Below are 21,208 nucleotides of genomic sequence, written 5' to 3'. Positions count from 1 at the left end.
ACTTCACACACACACACACACACACACACACACACACGTTTACTTAGGTCACGTTTGGGGACATTATAAAGAATTACATTCATTTCCTCGAGATGTACCCTAACTCTAACCACTACTTTCCTAACCTTAACCATTGACCCCAAAATCTGCCTTTTCCCAAATAGGGACACGGCTTTTATCCCCAATTGGACAAGCTGTCCCCAATTAATTGGTCTTTAGTCTGAAATGTGTCCCCGTATGTAGGCTAAGTCAGACCACACACACACACACACACACACACACACAAACACACACATACACACACACATGCTCGGCTCCACCTCGCTCGGCGGGTGTGTGAAGAGGATCCAGCCCGTTATTTCAAGGTTATCTCCTGCAGGAGCCTCACTTTTCGGATCCTATGGGAATTTTGATAACCGCAGTTTTTCTCTGGGCTGCTGTCGGAGGTAAGAATCCATCACATTCATTTAACAGACAGATAGATTCAGTGTGTTTAGCTACAGGGCGCTCAGTGTGAGAATAAATGCTACAAAATGCGAGGAGCTCTCATCGCAGGCAAAGCCGCATCTTTCACACACACTGCTGTGTTATTATTCCTACTGGCTTCAAACAGCCTTATAGTGACAACAGACGAAATGCAACGCGTCATATTGAATATAGACTGTGTGTATGGTAACCTAATGAAAGCCTCAGGGGTTTAGACTAATAGGCTAAACAAAAGCGTTGTTACATAATTTGTTATGCGCCCACCTTTATGTTTATGTCTGCTGGACGGACGATGCTGAGACAGGATTCTGGATATATTTTACACAGACGCATATTTTTTACTATCAACCTGTCCTCATGAACCGCATAATGCGAATTAAGGCGCAGGTGAGCGGAACAGCGCACATGTGCACTATGACATGCGCCAGCCAGCTGCTGTGAACATCATGTTAATTAAAATAAGTGCAGACTGCCTATAGAGGGTGAGAATGACAGGAAGGTCTGCTTCCCACGGAGACATGCGGGTGAAAACAGAATAATATTGCAGCGGTGTTGCTGCATAACAGTGTTATGCAGTAACACAGGCGCTAACCTACATACTGTTTGTTGGTTTAAGTTTTATTTAATGTCTGTCGCAGTGTGTTATAGGCCAGCAATAATCAAACTAAGGCTTTTTAGCTGGTTTTAGGAAGATACACATCACCACATAAACTGCAAGGAATATGTTATATCCTATAAGGGGTTTTGGACTACTATACCTCTGAAATGCAACTACAGTCCAACGTCAATTAAACGAGAGGAAGAGTCATTTTATTAACTCATCATTGTGAATTTTGGAGCGGAATCTGTCGAATCGTTTGGCCCCTTGGCTTGCTTTTTGATTTCTTCATTTCCAACATGCAGTTTGGTTGACCATGCAGCAGCAGGACAAGAATACAATCAGGGCCAAGTCACAGTGTTAATTATGGGCCTGCTGTGTCCCAGCCTAGAGAGAGTTTGAAGAACACACACACACCAGTTCATCACATGGACATGCTGAGCATTACAGGGCCAAACTGTAGGCAGCTCTCTCACGTGTCTTTGTGGGCTCATCACTGACCATGGTATCAATTAGTCCTATTGATCTTTATCTGTACTGATCTGACTGTGAGCCGCCACAGACCTCAGAGTTCAGATGAACAGCTGCCGCATGTGTCACGTCAGTGAGAGAAGTATATGCACCTGAGACAGTGTTGAGTCTGTGTCTGCAATATATGTACAGTTTCAGTCCATATAAATACAGTTTTCCAAGTAAACCAAAGCAACACCAGTGTGTACAGTTTATATCAGACATACGATCAAATTTAGTCAAATAGCTTCAAGTAAATGATTGATGGTTGTAATAATTTAGACTCTAACTGATGTCAGATATTACATTGTAATTGTAAGTTTGTATTTTGCAGTTTTGTATCATTATGATGGTGGCAATTTGACAGAAAACAGAAAAACTTTTATCAGTTGACCCAAAGTCTATGGATTGATATTTAGATTCATGAATAAATGACAGTGCAGTAATTGAACAGCACCTTATCTTGTGCCTCAACCAATACAAAACAAAGGTTGCTGCAGGTTGAACATGGATTGTGATCTATATCGACATTTCGGCCCTTGTTAGATTCAATGTATCTCCGTGAGAAAGAGACACTGAAGGTACTGCTTAGTGTGCCTTTAATGATCTACTGGCAGGCAGGGATTGGTGACTGATTTAGCCCTGGTGGGAAACTACCTGTGAGCTTAAGCCTTTGGGAATATCTGCATCCTGGAGAGGGCAAGGGAGAGAGAGGGATAAGCTTCTTTGCTGTGTCGCTTTACCAAGGTAACTGTGCTTACCTTAATGAGGGAACAGCTCTACCCACACCCATGCAGGACAAACCACTAAGTAAATAAACTAGTTCATCTGCGGTGCTCTGTGAGGTAGTTTGGTGCAGTTGTTACTGCTGTAGAAATGCTAAATATATTGATTTTAATTGCCATTCTCCCTTTCTCTCTCTCTCTTTACTCTCTCTGCATCTCCCCCCTTCTTTTGTGCCTCAGTGGGATGCCGGCCAGTAACCTCACCCCTTAATGATGCAAAGGTCAGAAGCAAATCCTTTTTCCATCCTCTATCACTCAGCATATATATAATTTAATATCTCGCCCATTATTTACAGTATGTATGCTTTTTTGTGTTGTGTCCCAAGGTTGAATGTATTATTCAGGAGACGCTGAATGGAGACGGGTCACAACATGAGTGTGGCCCTCAGCTGGCAGGTGACACCTCTAATAATCTGTTCATCAGTGCTAAAATAATATCACGTAGTGTCTGAGACAGAAAATTAACAATTTTGATATTTGATGAATCTTTTAAGTAATTTGTTAAGCAAAAATGCCCAAAATTCAACATTAATATGCTGCTTTTCTCTGTTTTGTATCATCGTAAATTAAAAATTTGGGGGTTTGGGCTTTTGGTCGGACAAAACATGACATTTGAAAATGTCAAGTTGTTCTCTGGGAAATTGTTACAGCAATTTTCCAAGATTTTCTGATACAGTATTTTATAGACCAAATAATTCATTGATTGGCTTTCAATTTAACAGAAGGAGAATAGAAGATGCTGAATCACTGAAATTCATCACAGGATGCAGCTTTATTTGCTGTAATTTACACTTACTCTTAATCAGTGAGGGGTGTTTTGTCACATTTCTGTTGTTGTGCAAAGATTTGCAGAGTTTCCTTTTCTTTTTCAATAACGCTGTTGTTATTCTACACTGTGTTCCTGCTGCGCAGTTGTTCTAAAGTGTTGCTGTGTCATTATTTTTCGTTCGCAGAGGAACTCGATGAAGTGCAAAGACACCAGGGTCTGCTCAGGGAGCTGCAGAGGCTGGCTGATGATGGTACGCAGAAATTCACATTCACACACATTTATATATCAGGCTGAAACACTGAATTGGTGTTTCATTTCTTTTGCTTGGAACTTAAATGATGTAAAAGTAATGTCTTCATCCCTAATTACTCACGTATGCTCATGCACTGTCACGCCACAATGAGCACGAAACTGACCATTAAAATCTGACTGCTGCAGAGAGAGAAAGCGAGAGAGAGGACGAGGAGGAGAGATATGAGTACAATCTGGCCGATGACGAGAGCGACTTTGAGCAGGGGGATGAGGAGGTGAAGGAGGAGAGAGAAGTGACCAACAAGACAGAGGAAAAAAAGGAAGACAGACCAGAGGAAGATGACACCAAGGAGAAGATGATGGAGGAGCCACGGATCGAGGACAGAGGGAGGGATGAAGAAGAGGAGAGAGCTAAGGAGCTTGAGGAGCTTCTGGCTGAGGAGATAACCAAGAAAGGGAAGGAGGAGAGGAATGATGAGGAGCTCAAAGAACTCCTGAAAGAGTTGAAGAAGAAGCGCTATGAGTCGGTAAAGGAGAGGGAGATCCAGAAGGGCTCTGGAAGCGAACAGAAGGAGGAGGCGAAGGAAAAGATGCCAAAGGAGGACAAAGAAAAGAAAGGAGAAAAAGCAGAGGATGTGGAGCAGCAGAGGATTGAAGAGAGGAGGAAGAATGAGGTGGAGCTGATGGTGGAGAAGGAGAAAGTGGAGAAGGAGCTGAAGCAGCTGCTCGAGGGGCAGGACAGCAAGAGCAAGCCAGAGCAGGAGAGGGAGAGGAAGGAGAAGCAGGAGGAGCTGGACGAACTGGTCAGGAAGATGAAGCGGGTGCAGGAGGAGGAGGAGCAGGAGGCGCAGGGCAAGAAGAAAGAGGATAGCATGGATCAAAGGCCGGCAAAGGAGGAGGAGAAGAGCGAGAAGAAGGAGGGCGATGGAGAAAAGGAGTCTGACGAGAAAGCGGAGAACGAAGTCAAGGCGAAGGAGGAGGCGGTGGAGGTGAAAGAGCCACAGCAGAAGAGAGTGATGGAGAAAGCCAGCGATGAGGCCACACGGCAGTTCGAGCGGGAGAGGTACAAGGATGAGGAAGAGGAGGATGAAAACGAGGAGGATGGGGAAGATGGGGAAGATGAGGACGATGAAGACGAGTATGTCAGAGAGGATGAGGAGGGGCAGGAGGAGGAAGATGATGATGAAGGTGACGCAGAAGAGGATGAAGGGGAGGTAAGTTGGTGCAAATAATACGTGACTTTAGACTTTATACTAATATATACAGCAGGACTACATGTTACCAATAAAATACTCACTGGGTGCCTAAACCAGGAAGAAGATGAGAATTTAGGGAATAAAGGAGTCAAAGCTTTGAAATAAATTAATAGTGTTTCAAAAATCAGTTTTTAATCATCAGACCAGCATTTCTGTTCTCTGATACACATACCTTAACTCACAAACAAACTTTATCAACATTTTTTGGACAATTTACATTATAAAAAATAGTGTGAAAGTGATTCATCAATTCAACAGAGGACATAAATTTTCTGTTTGTTTTTACTGTCTTTTTTGAAAAGCATGCATTAGTAATTAAACTGAGGTGATGGTCGTTACTTACTGAAACACGGAACATTTATTACAGTTTAAAAATATGTGGGCTGTAAAATAAAGCAGACCCTTGTTCACCTCATTTACAAGGTAAATACAAAGTCAATATTTGATATGCAGGCTGTAATATGTAGCATTACTGACTGGTATATTTACACAGTACAGTCTTTCACCACAATAAATACTATTGAACAGTAAACAAAATGTGTCTATTTCATTATTACTGTGAAAAGAGATAATGTAAACAGTCAAATCATGTTTTATTTATAAAGCCAAAATCACAAATTTGCCTCAGGAGGCTTTACAATCTGTACAGCAATACAACATCCTCTATACTTAGATCCTCAATTCAAACAAGGAAAAGCTTCCCCCCTGAAAAAGCCTTTAACAGGTTAAAAATGGATGAAATCTCAGGAAGAACAAAGAGGGAGCCCTCTTCCAGGACTGACAGACATGCAATAGATGTGTGTTCAGAATAGACCAAGATAACAAAATTACTGGATTACACGTTTATAGATAAATTGATAATGTAGGTTTTGCTTATTCTGCGTATTCAGTGAGCAGAATAAGCAGTGGCTCTGAACTGAATTTGAAATTGTCTGGATAAAGCTGAATAATAACAGTTAATAGTTTTCCTTCTTTCAGTTAATATTTGATATGTAGCAGGTAGTTTAAAAATAATTGGTGTAATTTATTTCCACATCCCTTCTACTTTTTCCCTTTTTGATGCTGTTAATACCTCATCTGTGTGCTGTTATCTAAAGCATTACCATGTGTTCTGTATTTCTGAGCCATGTTTTCTCATGTTCTTCATCTACAGGAGCTGCTGGAGATTGAAGCAGAATTGCGCAAAGTCGCTGCAGAGCTTAGGGAGCTTCGCAGAGGATAAGACACACACATGCACACACACACACACACACACACACACACACACACACACACACACACAGACTGACATAACCCTTTGTTGCATCCATGTTCACACACTCAGCTCACGTTTTCCATTAACAGCCTTCGAATCCTGTCAGCACTCAGAGATCTTCAGATGTAAATGGACATTAGTAGAAACTGTACATACTGTCGTTTCATTTTGGCGTTTAGTTCGCCTGAAATGTGTTGTCACACTTTCCTCCATGCTCATTTTAGTGTACAAGAGCAAATAGATGCATTTTCTAGCTTTTGTGTCCATCACTCATGTCCCTGTCACTGCACCAGTAAATGTTGTTTGTAAGGTAGACAGGTGACTTCACTTCAGTCGTAAACCGCCATAGATGCAAAGCATTCAGCACTTTTATTCAAATGTTATTTTTGACTGAAGATTGCCAACCACACATACACCCTCATCTTTGAAATCTGAGTCATGAACACAGCAATCAGTGCTTCTTGCCTCTGGAGGTGTCATGCTCGATGGTGTGTTCTTTGTGGGAAAAACAGTTTCCCTCATATAGGTAATATCTGTATTTCAATATATATATTTTGTGCAATAATTGATAACTGTGTGTAAGATGTTCCTGCTGTTCTGACTGTTAACGATATGTATTACTGATATTTCTACACAGTAGTAGTCATTATTTCTAGTAGTAACAAGGATTGTCTTTCATTTGGCTCATGCACTGTTAAAACCAGACTGTTTGTGACGAACCGGGGTGACACGAGCAAAACACGGAGGAAGTCTTTGGTTACTGTTGAAATTCTTCACACCAATACGTATGTCAGATGTTAAATTTGTCTTGCACGTGGTCAGTGTGTGGAGACAGGACGTGATGTACTTAGAGCTTACAAGGTCTAAAAGTGTCACTTCAGGTTCTCAGCCAGCTTTGCACTCTTATCTTATCAAGCCAAGGAGGAGTCGAGGGAAGAGGGGACACTAAAGCCATTTGTTGTCTTTTGGTAACATTGACAATAGCATTGATAACTGCTCAGTAGTGTTACATCACATTTGTCATGGCTGTTGTTCTAATGTCATCCGTGTAAATATCAGATATCACCGTCTTTAAGCCAAGGTCATAGGAAATATGAAGCAACAGCGCTCCCAACAGGACACTGGGTAGACATGCACATGGTTCAGGATTAACAGGGTTACCACTGGAGGCCAATTTACTGCAATAACACAATATAGACTACAGCACATGTAAATGCAATAATTAGCCAAGTAATGAATTAATACATGTATTTTAATATGTAATCAAAGTGCATCATATATTACTCATATAGCAAATATAATCTCTTTTTCTACACAGCCAAGATTTACAATTTTATTTGAACACAGGTGAAAGTAGCCGGTCAACTTGTGTAAACACATCGTAATAACACACATAATCAGTTAAGACTGATGAGATCATTACTGTCTATTCCAAAGATGAGATGTTTGTTCACTTAAATGAAAAATGAATGTACTGTAGTTTTCTTTTTCTATAGCAGTGCAAAATGTTTCCACAAAATGTATCTTACAAACCAGCAAGAAAGATGTAGGAAATGTCTGGGTGGGACAGGGTGGGGGGTGGGGGGGTACGTAAGGGCATAGAGGACGTTTCAAACGTCAAGAGAAAAAAAAAAGATGACAAAAACACCATTTGTAATATTACTGGCCAATCAGAGTGCTGTATTTTGTGCCTGCTGTATCTTCTTCTATGCTACCTGTCAATCAATAAACGGAAGGTGTATTAAACCTTTTATGTGTTGGATGTTTTGTTGTTCGACTCGCAGACGTTGTAGAGCAGAATCCCTTAACAACACAAAATTATTACAGGGGATACAGTTTAAGATGGAGTCATTTTAGATGTTCTTACAGTTATAAATAAATAACTTCCTACAATTGAGGCAAAGTCTTGAAAGCAGCTGAGGCAAATTTTGGTCCCAACCAAACAGGAAAACTTCAACAAATGACTTTTGTTTGTCCTGTGAAGCTGACGAAACACACACGATCTGTGATTTGCTCCTGAGGCGACTTCTTACAGACCAGTTGTTGCAGCAGATGGACCACCCGTAGTGTCTGTTGACTCAAGAGAGCCAGTAGCCCGGGGGCCAGCAGAGGTCTGTTTGTCCAGCACTGACTCAATGTGGCTGAGCAGAGAGGAGAAAAACTGGGGCACTCCCTCGTAGCCTGACAGAGAGAAAAGTGTATCAGAATATCACTTTGTGTGTGTGTGTGTGTGTGTGTGTGTGTGTGTGTGTGTGTTTTCAATTGTGTGCACCTGCAGTACCTGGGAAGATGTTGATGTCGATGACGGTGAGGGTGTGTGTTTGTATGTTGATGATGACGTCCACTCCAAACAGAGCCATGCCCAGCTGGGCTCGGAGCTCTCGGACCAGGGCGGCAACAGCCTCAGAGCTGGGAGGAGGCAGGCACGGCATCTGCTCGTCCAGCTTGGCGAACAGGAGGAAAGAACATTTTTAGGGTGGAATTCAGCCCACAAAGATGCTGCACGGCTGGGTCCGTATCTAAAAGTGTAACCCTGACATACTGTTCACACTCTGACCCTTCACAGTATCCCCTCATTTCTATACAAAACCACAAATCTATTTTTCATGATCATAAATACCTCATCAGTCGTTAAGAAAAAGGGTGATTAGTCCTTAATTAAGCTTTCAGAGAGCACAGAAATTGTATTCTTTAGGTTTTACACTATTTGTCGATGAGAAAAAACTTTTACAATTACAATATATTATATAGTCTTTATTAAGTAAAATAGCAACAATGATTTCAATAAATGTCAATGAATGTGAAGAATGCAGCAACATTTTTGATTTTTTTCCCCCAGAACTTTGTACAAAAATATATATCAGCTGCAGAAAAATTTGAAAAAGTTGAAATATTTCAATGATTGTATATTCTGGGTAACTTAAGGAAAGATCATAAAATTTCGGGCTAAAAGAAATGTGTTTAAGGTGTTTTTACTGCTCTCAAATGTAAAAAAAAAAAATTAATAGAGTATCTATCTATCTATCTATCTATCTATCTATCTTTCCTTTTATGACCACATACAAGCCATTGAATTGGCTTTTCTCTGACTGACACCATGATGATGACACTATACTCATCTGGTGCTCTTAGCCTTCATTAACAGGATGTTTCTACTAAGAGTGGCCACTCTCATGCAGTAACTCATGTTTAAAAAAAAGAAAATTATGTCAGTTTTCACACTTACAGTGCCACCAGATGTAAAATATGGCACGGCACAGCACATTTGACTACACGTGTTATGTCGTTGCTAATACTCACAGCGGTGAGATCAGAGCTGGACTCTGGTTTTGAGACCTGATGGCTGTTGAAGAAGATGGTCTTCCTGTCTGGAGGTAGACAAAAACCACAGCTGCAGTGGATACAGAGAACAAATAGAACAAAGAAAGACAAGGTGGCATAAGATAGGACAGAGCAAAACAAAAGCAAGAAAAGGCCAAGATAGAAACGGGAAATAAGGAGAGAACAAGGTAGGGAAGGAAAGGAAAAGGAAGGACATGGCGGGTAAGGGAAGGAAAAAAAGAGGATAAGCGGTGTTGGTGAGGGCCAGACTAACCACAGGGACCGGAGGGGAAGTTCTTGAGTGAGGGCCTTTCTACACAGAAGTGTCTGTCTCCTACCACAAACACCTTGTGCAGAACAGCTCCGTGGTTGACAAAGCTCTGCAGCACACAGGGAGGATGGATATCAGCCAGACTCCCCACACTAAAGATCAGAGACATCTATATAGAAGCACACAGAGAGAAGAACGGACACTGTAAGAAGGGAGAGCAAATAAACAATAGCGAATACACAAAGCAAACCGCACAACTGACACTTTATGAACAAGGAAAAGCAAAATCCACATACCTCATGGGAAAGTGAGCCATGTGCCACTCTGGTTTTACAAACTGGGGTCAAAAGAGAAGATCAGAAAGTATTTGTGGGTTTTATCAAACTGAGACACCACTAACCACACCCTACTCCCAAGTAATCTGACTAACACCTTTTAAAATGCAGCAGATTAGATTTCAGGCTTCATTTACAGACATAAAGAAGCAAAAAAGTGTTAAATGTTTGAAAATTCTCAACTTACATGATCTAAAATATAAGAATTAAATAAGTAAGTAACTGACAGGCTAAAGACAGACAATGAACTGACTGAGAGGGAAGCTCAGGCCCTGGGTCATCACGGCCTGTTGAATGGACGACAGGTCACTGGCACTGTGGATCTCTAGGTAGGGAGGACTGCAAATACGCCAGTCTGTCAAATATAGTAGAATAAGCAGGTGTTGATATCCACAATCAAGCAGTAGACATACAGTATTCATGCTATTTTTAGGGTATCGGAGACCTCGGAGTGAATTGTGCAGTTTACTCATGATCCGATAAGAGGCAAAGCGGTCTAGTAGCTGGGTCATGGCAGGTAGGGGATCCAGAAGAGCTGTGGTGGGATGAGCTGACACATAGCTCTGTAATATAACAGAAAGAGGATGTTCAGTTTCACTTATCACTTTCAGTATGACTGCTTGAAGCACTGAATTGCTTATCACAAGAAAACATATACGGCTTACTCATACCACATACATAATTAACCTTCCTCATGTTACGACACACTGATATATTCACATACATTTCAAAGAAGTTTGCAACTGTATTTTACCACATCGGCAGCACCAGATGATATAATACTCCCTGAGCAGCTGCAAAAGATGCGGTTGAAAGGATGCAGTTAAAGCCTTACCTGGAAGTTGGCGAGGAGCTGCTGTAATTGGCTGTCATGTTCAGCCTCAACGATGACATCAGACAGCTTGTGAATGATAACATTGAAGGGTCCCTGGGGTACCAGCGGCTGAGAAAGGTCAATCTGACAGAAGAAAAACACTCAGTACACCCCTATGTAGTAGATCAACTGCTCCTTATCTCTTATTATCTTTCACTGCCTGAAACTCATTCAAATCATTTATATGCCTTCTGTGACTAAGTTTATATAATCAATAGCAGAAACATTCAATTTTATAATGACATTGACAAAGAAACAGTCCAATTAAGAAGGTCAGTATCGGGGCCAATACCGATGCATCCCTACAAAATACAGTAGCACAATAGTTGCTAATCTGTAAGTAATGTTTTGGCAATAAATTAGATTTTTTGCTCACCAATTCAATTTTGGTTTAGAGTAAAAATCTTTTGTTTGAAGGATTTTCAACAGTAAGTCAAATGTTTAATTGACCTCTGGTGATAGACATTGTGATCAGTCACAGCAATAAAAGCACAGGTGTAACTAATAAAACTAATGCTCCATTTATGTACAACAACCAGCCCTGTTACCGGCACACATACAATAAATGGACTGCAGCATAAATAATGTTAACTAGACACCCCTGTGTTTAACGAGCTTCCTAGGAGCTAGGTCTACTCTATGTCATCAAAATATTTCTGCATAGAGTTATGGAAATGTTAAGACCCTATTTATAAGATTATTTTGACAAAAAATACAGCATTTTTACCTGAAAAGATAGTGTTTTTCACATTTGGTTCACAAGAAAACATTTAGAAAAAGGTGTCACCTACATGATGCTATTTGGGGCAAGAAAAAGGCCACAGTAGCCGACATATGTAAAGTTTTGGTTGTTTCTTCCCCCACAGACTCTCTACTTCAACTGAGTTATTGTCAGGTGCTGCTAGACACCAATATTCTGTATATAGCAGCATGTTTCTATAAAACCCAGAATCAGACTGTGTTAAATGCAGTATTGCTGCCTATTTTCTTTGCTATTTGCTCGTATTATTTTTTGCCTACTTCTTATAAACTCAAGTAAAATGTGGGGTGAGGTGAAATCCTTGCTGCTCTGTGTAAACCTGTTTCTCATGCTGCTGTACAGATATTCATGTGCAGTGAAATGTTTGAGCAGTTACAATCAGGCTGTCATTGTTTACAGTTTTGCTGCAAGCAGATTGTAGTGGGTGGCTGCAGGTGGCCGTGACATGTATTACTAAAGTTGTGCCGTGGACATCTGTACATGACACACGTGTGTGTCTGTTGGTGCACGCTGTTTCCAACTACTGTCAACACTGTCATACTTTAACTGTTTAATCCCTAGAATAAAATCACATCATGCTATGTGTGGTATGGTATGTGTGTGGAAGCAGACATCCACCTATCTTTATGCACTCACACAGAGATGTAAAGACAAGCACATTCCCAAAGGCGCACATACATAGAAACAGGTTTAACAGCTACAATCTTAAGAAACTTGCAAATCTTCTTCCTCCCTTTCCACCACACACCCTATATTTCACAATTTATTCTTTGTAAATCTATATGGTCTGAAATTCAGAAATAATTATTTCAATGTATCTAACAAAAAACCACTCACCTCAACCACTTCCACTCCATGACCCCTGCAGGGAAAAAAAAAATTATTGGTGACGATTGCACAGCAGTCTTCTGATGTCATACAGGGGTGACAGACAGTGAGCAACGCTCTTCATGTGACAATGAAGTGTCATACTGGATTTTCATTTTTTTTAAATTAAAATGCACAATATGTAATGCAAAATCATAGTGAGTGTGTCATATTACACATAGTTACGCACGCCAAGTTAGAATACACTGAAATCAATACATTTCTCATCCTAATTCTTTTGGTTGGGAACCCCTAGAATCTCTATCCCACAATAATGAACATGAAGCGGACCCATTCACCTCAGTAGAGAGGCTATTACAATAATCATGAGCTGTGAATGAATTAGAAAAAACAGAAGTCGGTATCAACTTACGCACAGAACTCTGCAAAAGCGTCCAGGTTCATCCTCTTGCGCTTCTTATCGCTGAGACAGAAGCCAACCCGGCGGCCTGACATTTGGCTGCCTGTCTGGGGTCCACCAGTAGAGACAGAGACAGCCAGAGAAGGAGAGAGAGAGGGAGGATGTCTGAGGCGATGCCCCGCTCTTATCCACTCAGCCCTCCCCCTTAAATGCTGCTTACAAGTCATGAAAAATACGTCTGTCTTTTAAGAAGTATTGTCTCCAAATTCATGATCACCTTCGTCCACAGGAGGGCCAGTCTAACTGGTAAAGTCACTTAACTTCCTTATTGCCGTCACCCAATGATATTGAATGAGGCTGGCCATGGAGCGCACCTCACTCAACTGAAAGAGAAAGTAAAACTCTCTGAGGGAAGTAACTCCATTATCCTGCTAACCGTTCAGCAGCAGCACGGGCATGCTGTGTCATATAAACTGACCCTCAAAAGTTAGTAGTTATCGATTGTTTAGGAAGACAGAGAGACAGATCAAGTGCTGTGAAGTTCATCTGAGGTCACGAGGAAGAAAACATGTCGCGCGGGTCCAACGCAGGTTTCGACCGACACATCACCATCTTTTCACCGGAGGGCCGCCTCTACCAAGTCGGTGAGACGTTTTCTCCTGTATTTAGCGCTGGAACATAGCCAATTACTACACAGCAGAAGGCTATTGCCATCATAACTACGCACAGTTACTATTATGCACAATTACTGTATATATACAAACAGTACAACAAAACATCTTGTTATGTAGCTAATGTTAGCTAAAATGGTTAGCTTGTCAGGTGGTGCGGTGCAATTGGCAACAAAGATGGACACCACATGTCTCTTTTTTTAAGTAATATACTGTTTAATACACTGCACAATTTTAAAGTCAAGTTTAAAAAAGTATATACACTCACCAGCCACTTTGGTACACATTTCTATGTGACCTGCTGGTGTTACACCGTATTTGGTGACCCATCAGATTCTGTGACCTGCACTAATACTGATGAGTCAATGCAGTACTTTTAATTCAGTACTTTAAGTAAATTTAGCCGGTTATACTTCTATACTTTTAATGTTACTTAAGTATGGTTTTAAATGCAGGATTTTTACTTGTAATGAAGTATTTTTGTATTGTGGTATTGATACTTTTACCTAAGTAAAGGATCTGAATATTTCCAACACTGCAGGCCACAGAATCTGATGGGTCGCCAAATTCTGTGTAACACCGGGTTGGACCCCCTTTTGCCTTCAGAACTGCCTTAATTCTTTATGGCACAGATTCAACAAGGTGTTGGAAACATTCCTCAGAGATTTTGGTCTATATTGACATGATAGCATCATGCAGTTGCTGCAGATTTGTCGGCTGTACATCCATGATGAGAATCTCTTGTTCAACCGCATCCCAAATGTGCTCTATTGGATTGAGATCTGGTGACTGTTGAGGCCATTTGAGTACAGTGAATTCATTGTCATGTTCCAGAAACCAGTTTGAGATGATTTGAGCTTTGTGACATGGTGCGTTATCCTGCTGGAAGCAGCAGAAATCAAGACTCATCAGACCAGGCAACATTTTTCCAGTCTTCTAGCCTCAGTTTCCTGTTCTTAGCTGACCAAAGTGGCACCCAGTCTTCTGCTGCTGTAGCCCATCTGCTTCAAGATTAGACGTGTTGTGTGTTCAGAGATTCTCTTCTGCATACCTCGGTAGTAACGAGTGGTTATTTTAATTACTGTTGCCTTTCTGTCAGCTTGAACCAGTCTGGCCATCGTCCTGTGATCTCTGCCATCAACAAGGCACAGCCAAGTAACCAGGACAAATTAATCGGGGCGCATTCAGTTTTCACAGGGGGACCGGACTTTAAACATGGTTGGAAACGTATATTTTTACAACACTGTAATGCCAATACCACTATGTGACAAGAGAACCCCTCATATCAACCCTCAGGCATTGCATCGGTCACCTACGATTGCAAAAGCACTCACTTAATACTTTTAATAATATCTCTGTTACAGATGTATGTAGCGACTTAGCATGCCTTTCACTCTTTACAACAAGCCGTCACTTGGTTTGGGGTTTGGTCAGGGGTTTGGTCAGGGGTTTGGTAATCCATCAAGGAACTACTGTGTTATTTTTTTGACACTTTTGACAAATAATAAAAGCGATAATTCAGTGTTTTATGTAGGCTGCTAAATCACAATTAAATTATGCACCACAACATCTTTCATCTACATAATCTCAAATGTAAGCACAAATGTAAAAACATATTTTTTCTTTTTATTAGAAAATTAATTTTGTCATATGGAGGGTGCAACATGGCATAGATTGGTGGGTACAGGTAGGGGGGCATAAGATCCACCATGGAGGGATGGACCTGACAGGGCATTTTTGCCCATAGAACTGCTGCTCACTGGATATTTTCTCTTTTTCAGACCTTTCTCTGTAAACCCCAGAGATGGTTGTGCATGAAAATCCCAGATCAGCAGTTTCTGAAATACTCAGACCAGCCTGTCTGGCACTAACAACCATCCCACATTCAAAGTCACTTAAATCACCTTTCTTCCCCATTCTGATGCTTGGGTTGAATTTGACCATGTCTACATGCCTAAATGCATTGAGATGCTGCCTTATGATTGTTTGATTAGATATTTGCATTAAAGAGCAGTTGAACAGGTGTACCTAATAAAGTGGCCGGGGAGTGTAATTTCAGTGGTTAAACAATGTTGCATTCTCTGTTGGTATTATTTATGTACATTATTTTAGTGTAACATTAGTCCTACAATAAATTGCTCCTCAAAGTTCATCATAACACTGATGAAGTGAAGGATACAATATGATGCTCTCCACAGATGAACAAGAATTGACACTGTTTCATTAAAAAAAAACTTTCTATTCTTTTCTCTTGTCACATGTGCTGTCATGCAGAGTATGCTTTCAAAGCCATCTCCCAGAGCGGGTTGACTTCAGTGGGAATCCGGGGAACAGACAGCGTTGTGGTGATCACACAAAAGAAAATACCTGTAAGACATTTAACACACACACTAACATACACACTTTCTCAGTGGGATGATGTGAGTTGAAGCAAAACACCTCAGAGTCGTGACTATAGTGTTCTGCTGACTTGACAGTCAAATGCATGAATAAGACGCTGCAATAATGATGCCACTTCTCACATTTCCAAGCCAGAGGCTACTTTAATTTTGACAAGCTTTAAGTGCATTCAGAAAGTGCTGAAGTTTTATCCTGAAGATTTAAAATGATAATGGACAGCAAAGATCAAGCAAGATTTTGCAGAATCTTTTCATTTAGAAACCTCATCTTTAATGAGATTCACATTATGGGAAATGAAACATTTTGCCTCCACATGCATCTGTTGTACATCATTAATCTTTTTTACCAAATAAAACCTCTCTGTTAAAGTTTAGTTGAACTATACGCTAACACATTACGCAGTCATGTATTTGTTTTAAATATGGTGTTGATATTTCACATGCACAGTGAAATATATTATATATAAACAATTTTGTAAGTTGCACGTGACACTGGGACCTTTCTCAACTGCAGGACAAGCTGCTGGATTCCTCCACTGTGACCAACATGTTCAAACTGACCCCTCGCATCGGCTGTGTGATGACTGGACACAATGGTAAGTATTCAGCACACAGACAACAAGTCATTGTCCAAGAAGTTGTAATACAGTACTGTAATGTGATGAGTTTTTAAACTCACACCAGTAATATTGTAAGAAATAAAAACCCTGTTGCTTTCGTTTGCAAAGTGGATGTTGTCACTTTTGCATTTGCTCTTTCACTTCATAAAGACTTTTCATAAAGAGTTTTTCTTTTCCTTTTCCTTCATGAGATTTTCATTTTAGACAGTCTGGACAACAGTGCAATATGTACAGTAGTAATAACTTCTCCTAGTATTTTGTGGTTACTGTAATTACACTTTTATCTTGTTTCAAAGATAATATTGATTAAATGGTATTAAAAAGATACATCCCCTCCTTTTCTGTCCTGTGCAGCGGACAGTCGTTCCCAGGTTCACCGGGCACGAGTGGAAGCAGGAGAATGGAAATATAAGTTTGGTTACGACATCATGGCAGACATGTTGTGTCGTAGGTTGGCTGATATCTCCCAGGTCTACACGCAAAATGCTGAAATGAGGCCTCTTGGCTGCTGTGAGTGAGAGTCTTTATTTATGCATCAATAAATATTTCATCCTATTTAGCAAAATAATTATTATTGTTAAATCAGAACATTGTCTCCTTGGCTTTGTCTTTTTTTTCCCTCTGATTTACCTTTCCATAAATAAAGTGTAAAAGCTCTCAGAGAATTATTATAGAATGACTTCACATACACTGAGTGTACAGAATATTAAAAACATCTTCCTTATAATGACTCAAAGAACGTTTTCATGCCTTATTTTCTCTTATATTATCCTTCATCCTCCTCTTCCTCCTCCTCTGGTTTCATCCCAGGTATGATCATGGTGGCTATGGACCCTCAGCAGGGTCCCGTCCTGTACAAATGTGACCCTGCAGGCTACTACTGTGGCTTCAGAGCCACAGCAGTTGGCGCCAAACAGACAGAGGCCAACAGCTACCTGGAGAAGAAACTGAAGAAAAAGCCTGAGCTGACTCATGACAGGACGGTGCAGGTAGAGTGAAATCTAATTAATCGAGCTGAATAAACATGATGATCTGCTGAGTGTGGCACTGATTAATTTTTAGTCCAGGGAAGGAAGAGTAGACTAGTCCTGGTAAAGGCTGCTGGGAAGCCTTCCTGTAACAGAAATACCATTGCAAAATAAACCTGGACAGAGTGATGCAGGACCCTGATGGAAAGCAGAGGGGTCTTGAAACACACTGAAGTGGTTTACTTCTCGATGCACTCCCTGTACATTACCTTGCTTATTACACAGCAACTTAACTAAAGGAATGAATAATTTTACACAAAATATTGATTTAAAAATGATTTTATTGATTTAAAAATGATTTTATTACTTCTGCTAAAGCAGTAGTACATCAGATCCTCCGGTTGGAACTGCGTACATAGCAACATAAACTCTGTAGCCTTCCTAAGATTAACCTACTTAGTGTTATAATTCACGTTAAACTGAACATTTTCATTGATGGTGAAGTGAGACAAGGTGAATGGGACTTCTTTGGGAATATTGATGTTGATGTTTCTGTCTTCATTGATCTCTATGTTTCTTTCCTGTTTGGGCTTTGCAGTTGACACATCTGGAAACACAGTTGTTACTAATGTTAGAACTGGTAACTATTAGTATTATCACTATCGCTTATTGCTTGAGTTAATATGTAGCGATAAGCCACTAGGAGAGGTGCTCACCAGATCTGCTGCCGTTGCCTGAACTGGAGGACAGGATCTGCTCCACTTTTCACTTTCCGTAATGGTTTGAGTCCAATAGCTCCTCAGGCTGCTCTCACATCTGTGGCCAATCACAGACATTATCTCCCTACTCTCAAGACCAGCCTGAGAGGAGTTGGACAGCTGTGCTCCTCAAGCTGTGATTGGTGTACCTCCTTGAAAGCCTGGCTGCCTAGCTGATTTGGGGTAACATTTGCTTGAGGAAATTGTGCCCCAAGGGCTCAAAGGGGAGTACCACAATGCTTGTCTGTTCAGTAGCTGTTGGACTTTTTTTAGTGGGTGAAAGTAGACAGCTTTAGTGTAAGGAGGGTAAAGGGATAAATACTTTTTAAAATTGGCAACGGGCAGTTTGGATTGTCAGGCTCAGTGAAGATGCACCCCGTAATTTTCTTAACATAGATCTTTGGCATCTTTGTGGTTCTTGTTTCTTGGTCTTTGTGGTTCTTGTGTCTCAGAAGAACCACAAAGATGGTTCTTCTGAGACACGACTCTAAACACAGCTGGATATCTGTAGCAGAGATGGAGTAACGGAAAGCTAACATTTTTTTGCCACAGGGTGTCGCGAATGATGCTGACGTTCAATTTACTGGACTTCTTTCTGCAGATTGATATGATTGGATGTGGTCCTCCAGAATCTATTATCAGAACTGCGTCCATTCATAGCAGCGGTTTGCTAATGAGAAATAACAGGCCGTAGAATGCCATAATTGACCAATCAGAATTGAATATTCAACAAAGCCGTGTAATAAGTACAGGTAAAGGAAGGAGTTCAAGACTCCTTTCAACATCCTGCATGTTATACAAATATCTGTAGTTGATGATGCTCTTGTCCAGACACGTAGGTCAAGTAGACGTAAACTCTGTTTAAACTCTGTTTTGGTACACAGGGTGTCGTCCCATTGCAACCATTTCCTGAAAATCATGTCTGGCAGAGGAATTTATTACCATGTATTTAAGCTAATCAGCAGACTCACCTTACACATCTGTGTCTTTCAGTTGGCTATATCCTGTCTGGCCTCTGTGCTGTCCATGGATTTCAAGGCCAGTGAGCTGGAGGTCGGTGTGGTCACCAAAGAAAAACCTAAGTTCAGGTAACTTTTCTCAGACCTTTGTACTCAACATAGGAGAGTATTTTTCTCACTTTTTCTCAGTCAAAAGGTGTATGAGGAATTTAAACTGATGAAGGCTGTTATGGCCCAGATGCAACAAGGGACTACTACTGTTCTGGTTTATTATCTTTTTGCCTGACACACACAGAAATGTTACTTTGTTATGTCTTTATGTGGTTTTGATTGTAGTTTTGCTTTGCATTCTTAAGCGTAACCTTGAGTGTCGTCTGACTTTTTGCTCTCATATTGTTAGTCTAATGCTTTGTCACAATGTTCATGCTTGTATGTCTAATATATATCTTAATATCTGTTAAACTAACCTTCGAGAATAGATCAAAAAGTTGATGTGGTTGATGCAGTAGTCATGCTATCTGTCTTACATGACTCCCTGTTCACTCCTTGCTTTTTTCCTTTTTACCTCTGACTTTTATTCCCATTTTCATTTTCTCTTCTCATTTCCTCTCCTTTTCCTCCATTAGGACACTGTCGGAGGCAGAGATAGAAACCCACCTGGTTGCCATTGCAGAACGGGAGTAAAGGTGCCCCAACAAACATCCAAGATTCATCGTAGTATTTCATTTTCGGTGTGCTTGATTTAGCCCAATTTAAAAACACTGCTACCTACAGTCTGAAATCCAGAAGTACACTAGCTTACACTTGGTGTACGCAGGAAGCTTAATCATGCACACCTGAAGAAGAAACTCTGTTATAAAGGATTGCTGTAGGTTTGAATCATAGTATTTTACAAGACATTTCTGGTGGGCTTTTTTATTCAATATAGTAACATGGACAGACATTGTGTAACTAGGTTTAAATATCTGATTTGGCATATTGATCAACTTGAGTGGACAAGACAAGCTGTGACATCTTGCCTCCATAATTCTTCAAAACATTCTTCAATGTTTAAAATGAAGTGTTTCAGGTATTTGTCATGACAGCCTCTGCATTTGTTAGGATGTGTACAGAATATTTGTCACATATCTTATTTAATACTGTAAGTTTATAACACCACTCTTGTAGTCACTGCCACACTTCAAAAATTGCAATAAAAATTGTCCATTGGACTCATTGTCAACCCCTTTAAAAATGACTGTTTTGCTTTAAGTCAAGGAGTAAAGAGTATCAACTTTTGTAACTAAAACGGATAGATATTGTGTTTATTTCCCAAATTTTGCCAAATGTCCTGGTTGAACAACATTCCCCTTGTTGAACAGCAGATGGCATCAGTGAGGTGATCACATTACCTGAGGTCAACGTCCTCGTTATTGGCTGTTTGTAGGTCAGTTTTCTGATTTGAAGGGCCTGAATAAAATCTACAACTTATTCCGACAAATCACATCTTTGTTGATATGGAGATGTATCCATGAGCCATCAACTAAGTGAAGAGTATTTTCATGAGAAGTCAGTATCACTAATGCCAATGTGTTCACTTTTTTAGCAGTAATAATAGTAGTATTTATAATTTGTTTTTTTTTAATAATGCATCAATCTATATCATGCAGAAAGTCATGTAGCAAATCTTCATTACTGGCTCCTCAGGTCCATCCAAACTGTCCACAGTACTGCAGGTTATACTGAACTACTTCATATGACCACTAGATGGCAATGTTGTGTCGGTTCTAACTTCCTCTGAGTATTTCATAACAGAATTCAGCGTTTCTGTTTGTACTTTTCTATTCTGGGGAAATCTATTTTGACTCTTGTAAACAATTGCACTTCCGAGTCTTCGGAGATTGCATGTGTATATCAGACAGCCAATCCTGGCACGACATCTTGTTATGTGTGCGTCGTGTGTGTGTGTGTGTGTGTCCGTGTGTGTGTGTGTGTGTGTGTGTGTGTGTGTGTGTGTGTGTGTGTGTGTGTCCGACACACTCAGTGACCCACCGATTTTAGGATACGGATCACTGTCCTATTCAATTACTGAATGTCACCAGCCAGTCTGCATGAATGTGGCATTTCTGCACACAAACACACATATTCACATTT

The 21,208-nt window shown here is 40.5% G+C and overlaps 3 protein-coding genes across 3 annotated transcripts; 2 read left to right on the top strand and 1 right to left on the bottom strand.

The window, feature by feature from the left end:
• Positions 1–292: 292 nt before the first annotated feature.
• LOC137185741 (glutamic acid-rich protein) lies at positions 293–7,657 on the top strand. The gene is made up of 6 exons (XM_067594074.1): positions 293–446; positions 2,560–2,600; positions 2,706–2,775; positions 3,333–3,398; positions 3,587–4,614; positions 5,810–7,657. The coding sequence occupies exons 1-6, from the start codon at positions 401–403 to the stop codon at positions 5,876–5,878; spliced, it is 1,320 nt and encodes a 439-aa protein (XP_067450175.1). The 5' UTR covers positions 293–400; the 3' UTR covers positions 5,879–7,657.
• Positions 7,146–13,009, bottom strand: LOC137185742 (inositol-tetrakisphosphate 1-kinase-like). The gene is made up of 10 exons (XM_067594075.1): positions 12,713–13,009; positions 12,310–12,334; positions 10,674–10,796; positions 10,284–10,401; positions 10,092–10,193; positions 9,800–9,840; positions 9,507–9,672; positions 9,212–9,279; positions 8,193–8,355; positions 7,146–8,092 (listed from the first exon to the last, which is right to left on the bottom strand). Exons 1-10 carry the CDS (start codon positions 12,925–12,927, stop codon positions 7,941–7,943), a joined length of 1,173 nt encoding a protein of 390 aa, XP_067450176.1. The 5' UTR covers positions 12,928–13,009; the 3' UTR covers positions 7,146–7,940.
• Positions 12,998–20,299, top strand: LOC137185743 (proteasome subunit alpha type-6-like). The gene is made up of 7 exons (XM_067594076.1): positions 12,998–13,344; positions 15,646–15,740; positions 16,285–16,366; positions 16,745–16,900; positions 17,201–17,379; positions 19,110–19,204; positions 19,702–20,299. Exons 1-7 carry the CDS (start codon positions 13,269–13,271, stop codon positions 19,757–19,759), a joined length of 741 nt encoding a protein of 246 aa, XP_067450177.1. The 5' UTR covers positions 12,998–13,268; the 3' UTR covers positions 19,760–20,299.
• The last annotated feature ends 909 nt before the right edge of the window (positions 20,300–21,208 follow it).

Source organism: Thunnus thynnus, chromosome 7 (genome assembly GCF_963924715.1).
Source record: "Thunnus thynnus chromosome 7, fThuThy2.1, whole genome shotgun sequence".
NCBI lineage: Eukaryota > Metazoa > Chordata > Actinopteri > Scombriformes > Scombridae > Thunnus > Thunnus thynnus.
Note: the sequence above shows the minus strand (reverse complement) of the source record. Positions and strands in the feature narration are given on the sequence as shown.

Excerpts from the sequence above, each read along its gene's own strand:
- LOC137185741 (XM_067594074.1), top strand. The coding sequence starts at position 401 with ATGGGAATTTTGATAACCGCAGTTTTTCTCTGGGCTGCTGTCGGAG. Across the intron at positions 447-2,559 it reads TCTCTGGGCTGCTGTCGGAG|TGGGATGCCGGCCAGTAACC; the intron begins GTAAGAATCCAT and ends TTTGTGCCTCAG. Across the intron at positions 2,776-3,332 it reads GTGTGGCCCTCAGCTGGCAG|AGGAACTCGATGAAGTGCAA; the intron begins GTGACACCTCTA and ends TTTCGTTCGCAG.
- LOC137185742 (XM_067594075.1), bottom strand. The coding sequence starts at position 12,927 with ATGACTTGTAAGCAGCATTTAAGGGGGAGGGCTGAGTGGATAAGAGCG. Across the intron at positions 10,402-10,673 it reads AGCTCCTCGCCAACTTCCAG|AGCTATGTGTCAGCTCATCC; the intron begins GTAAGGCTTTAA and ends GTTATATTACAG. Across the intron at positions 9,673-9,799 it reads ATGGCTCACTTTCCCATGAG|ATGTCTCTGATCTTTAGTGT; the intron begins GTATGTGGATTT and ends GCTTCTATATAG.
- LOC137185743 (XM_067594076.1), top strand. The coding sequence starts at position 13,269 with ATGTCGCGCGGGTCCAACGCAGGTTTCGACCGACACATCACCATCTTT. Across the intron at positions 16,367-16,744 it reads TGTGATGACTGGACACAATG|CGGACAGTCGTTCCCAGGTT; the intron begins GTAAGTATTCAG and ends TGTCCTGTGCAG. Across the intron at positions 16,901-17,200 it reads AATGAGGCCTCTTGGCTGCT|GTATGATCATGGTGGCTATG; the intron begins GTGAGTGAGAGT and ends GTTTCATCCCAG.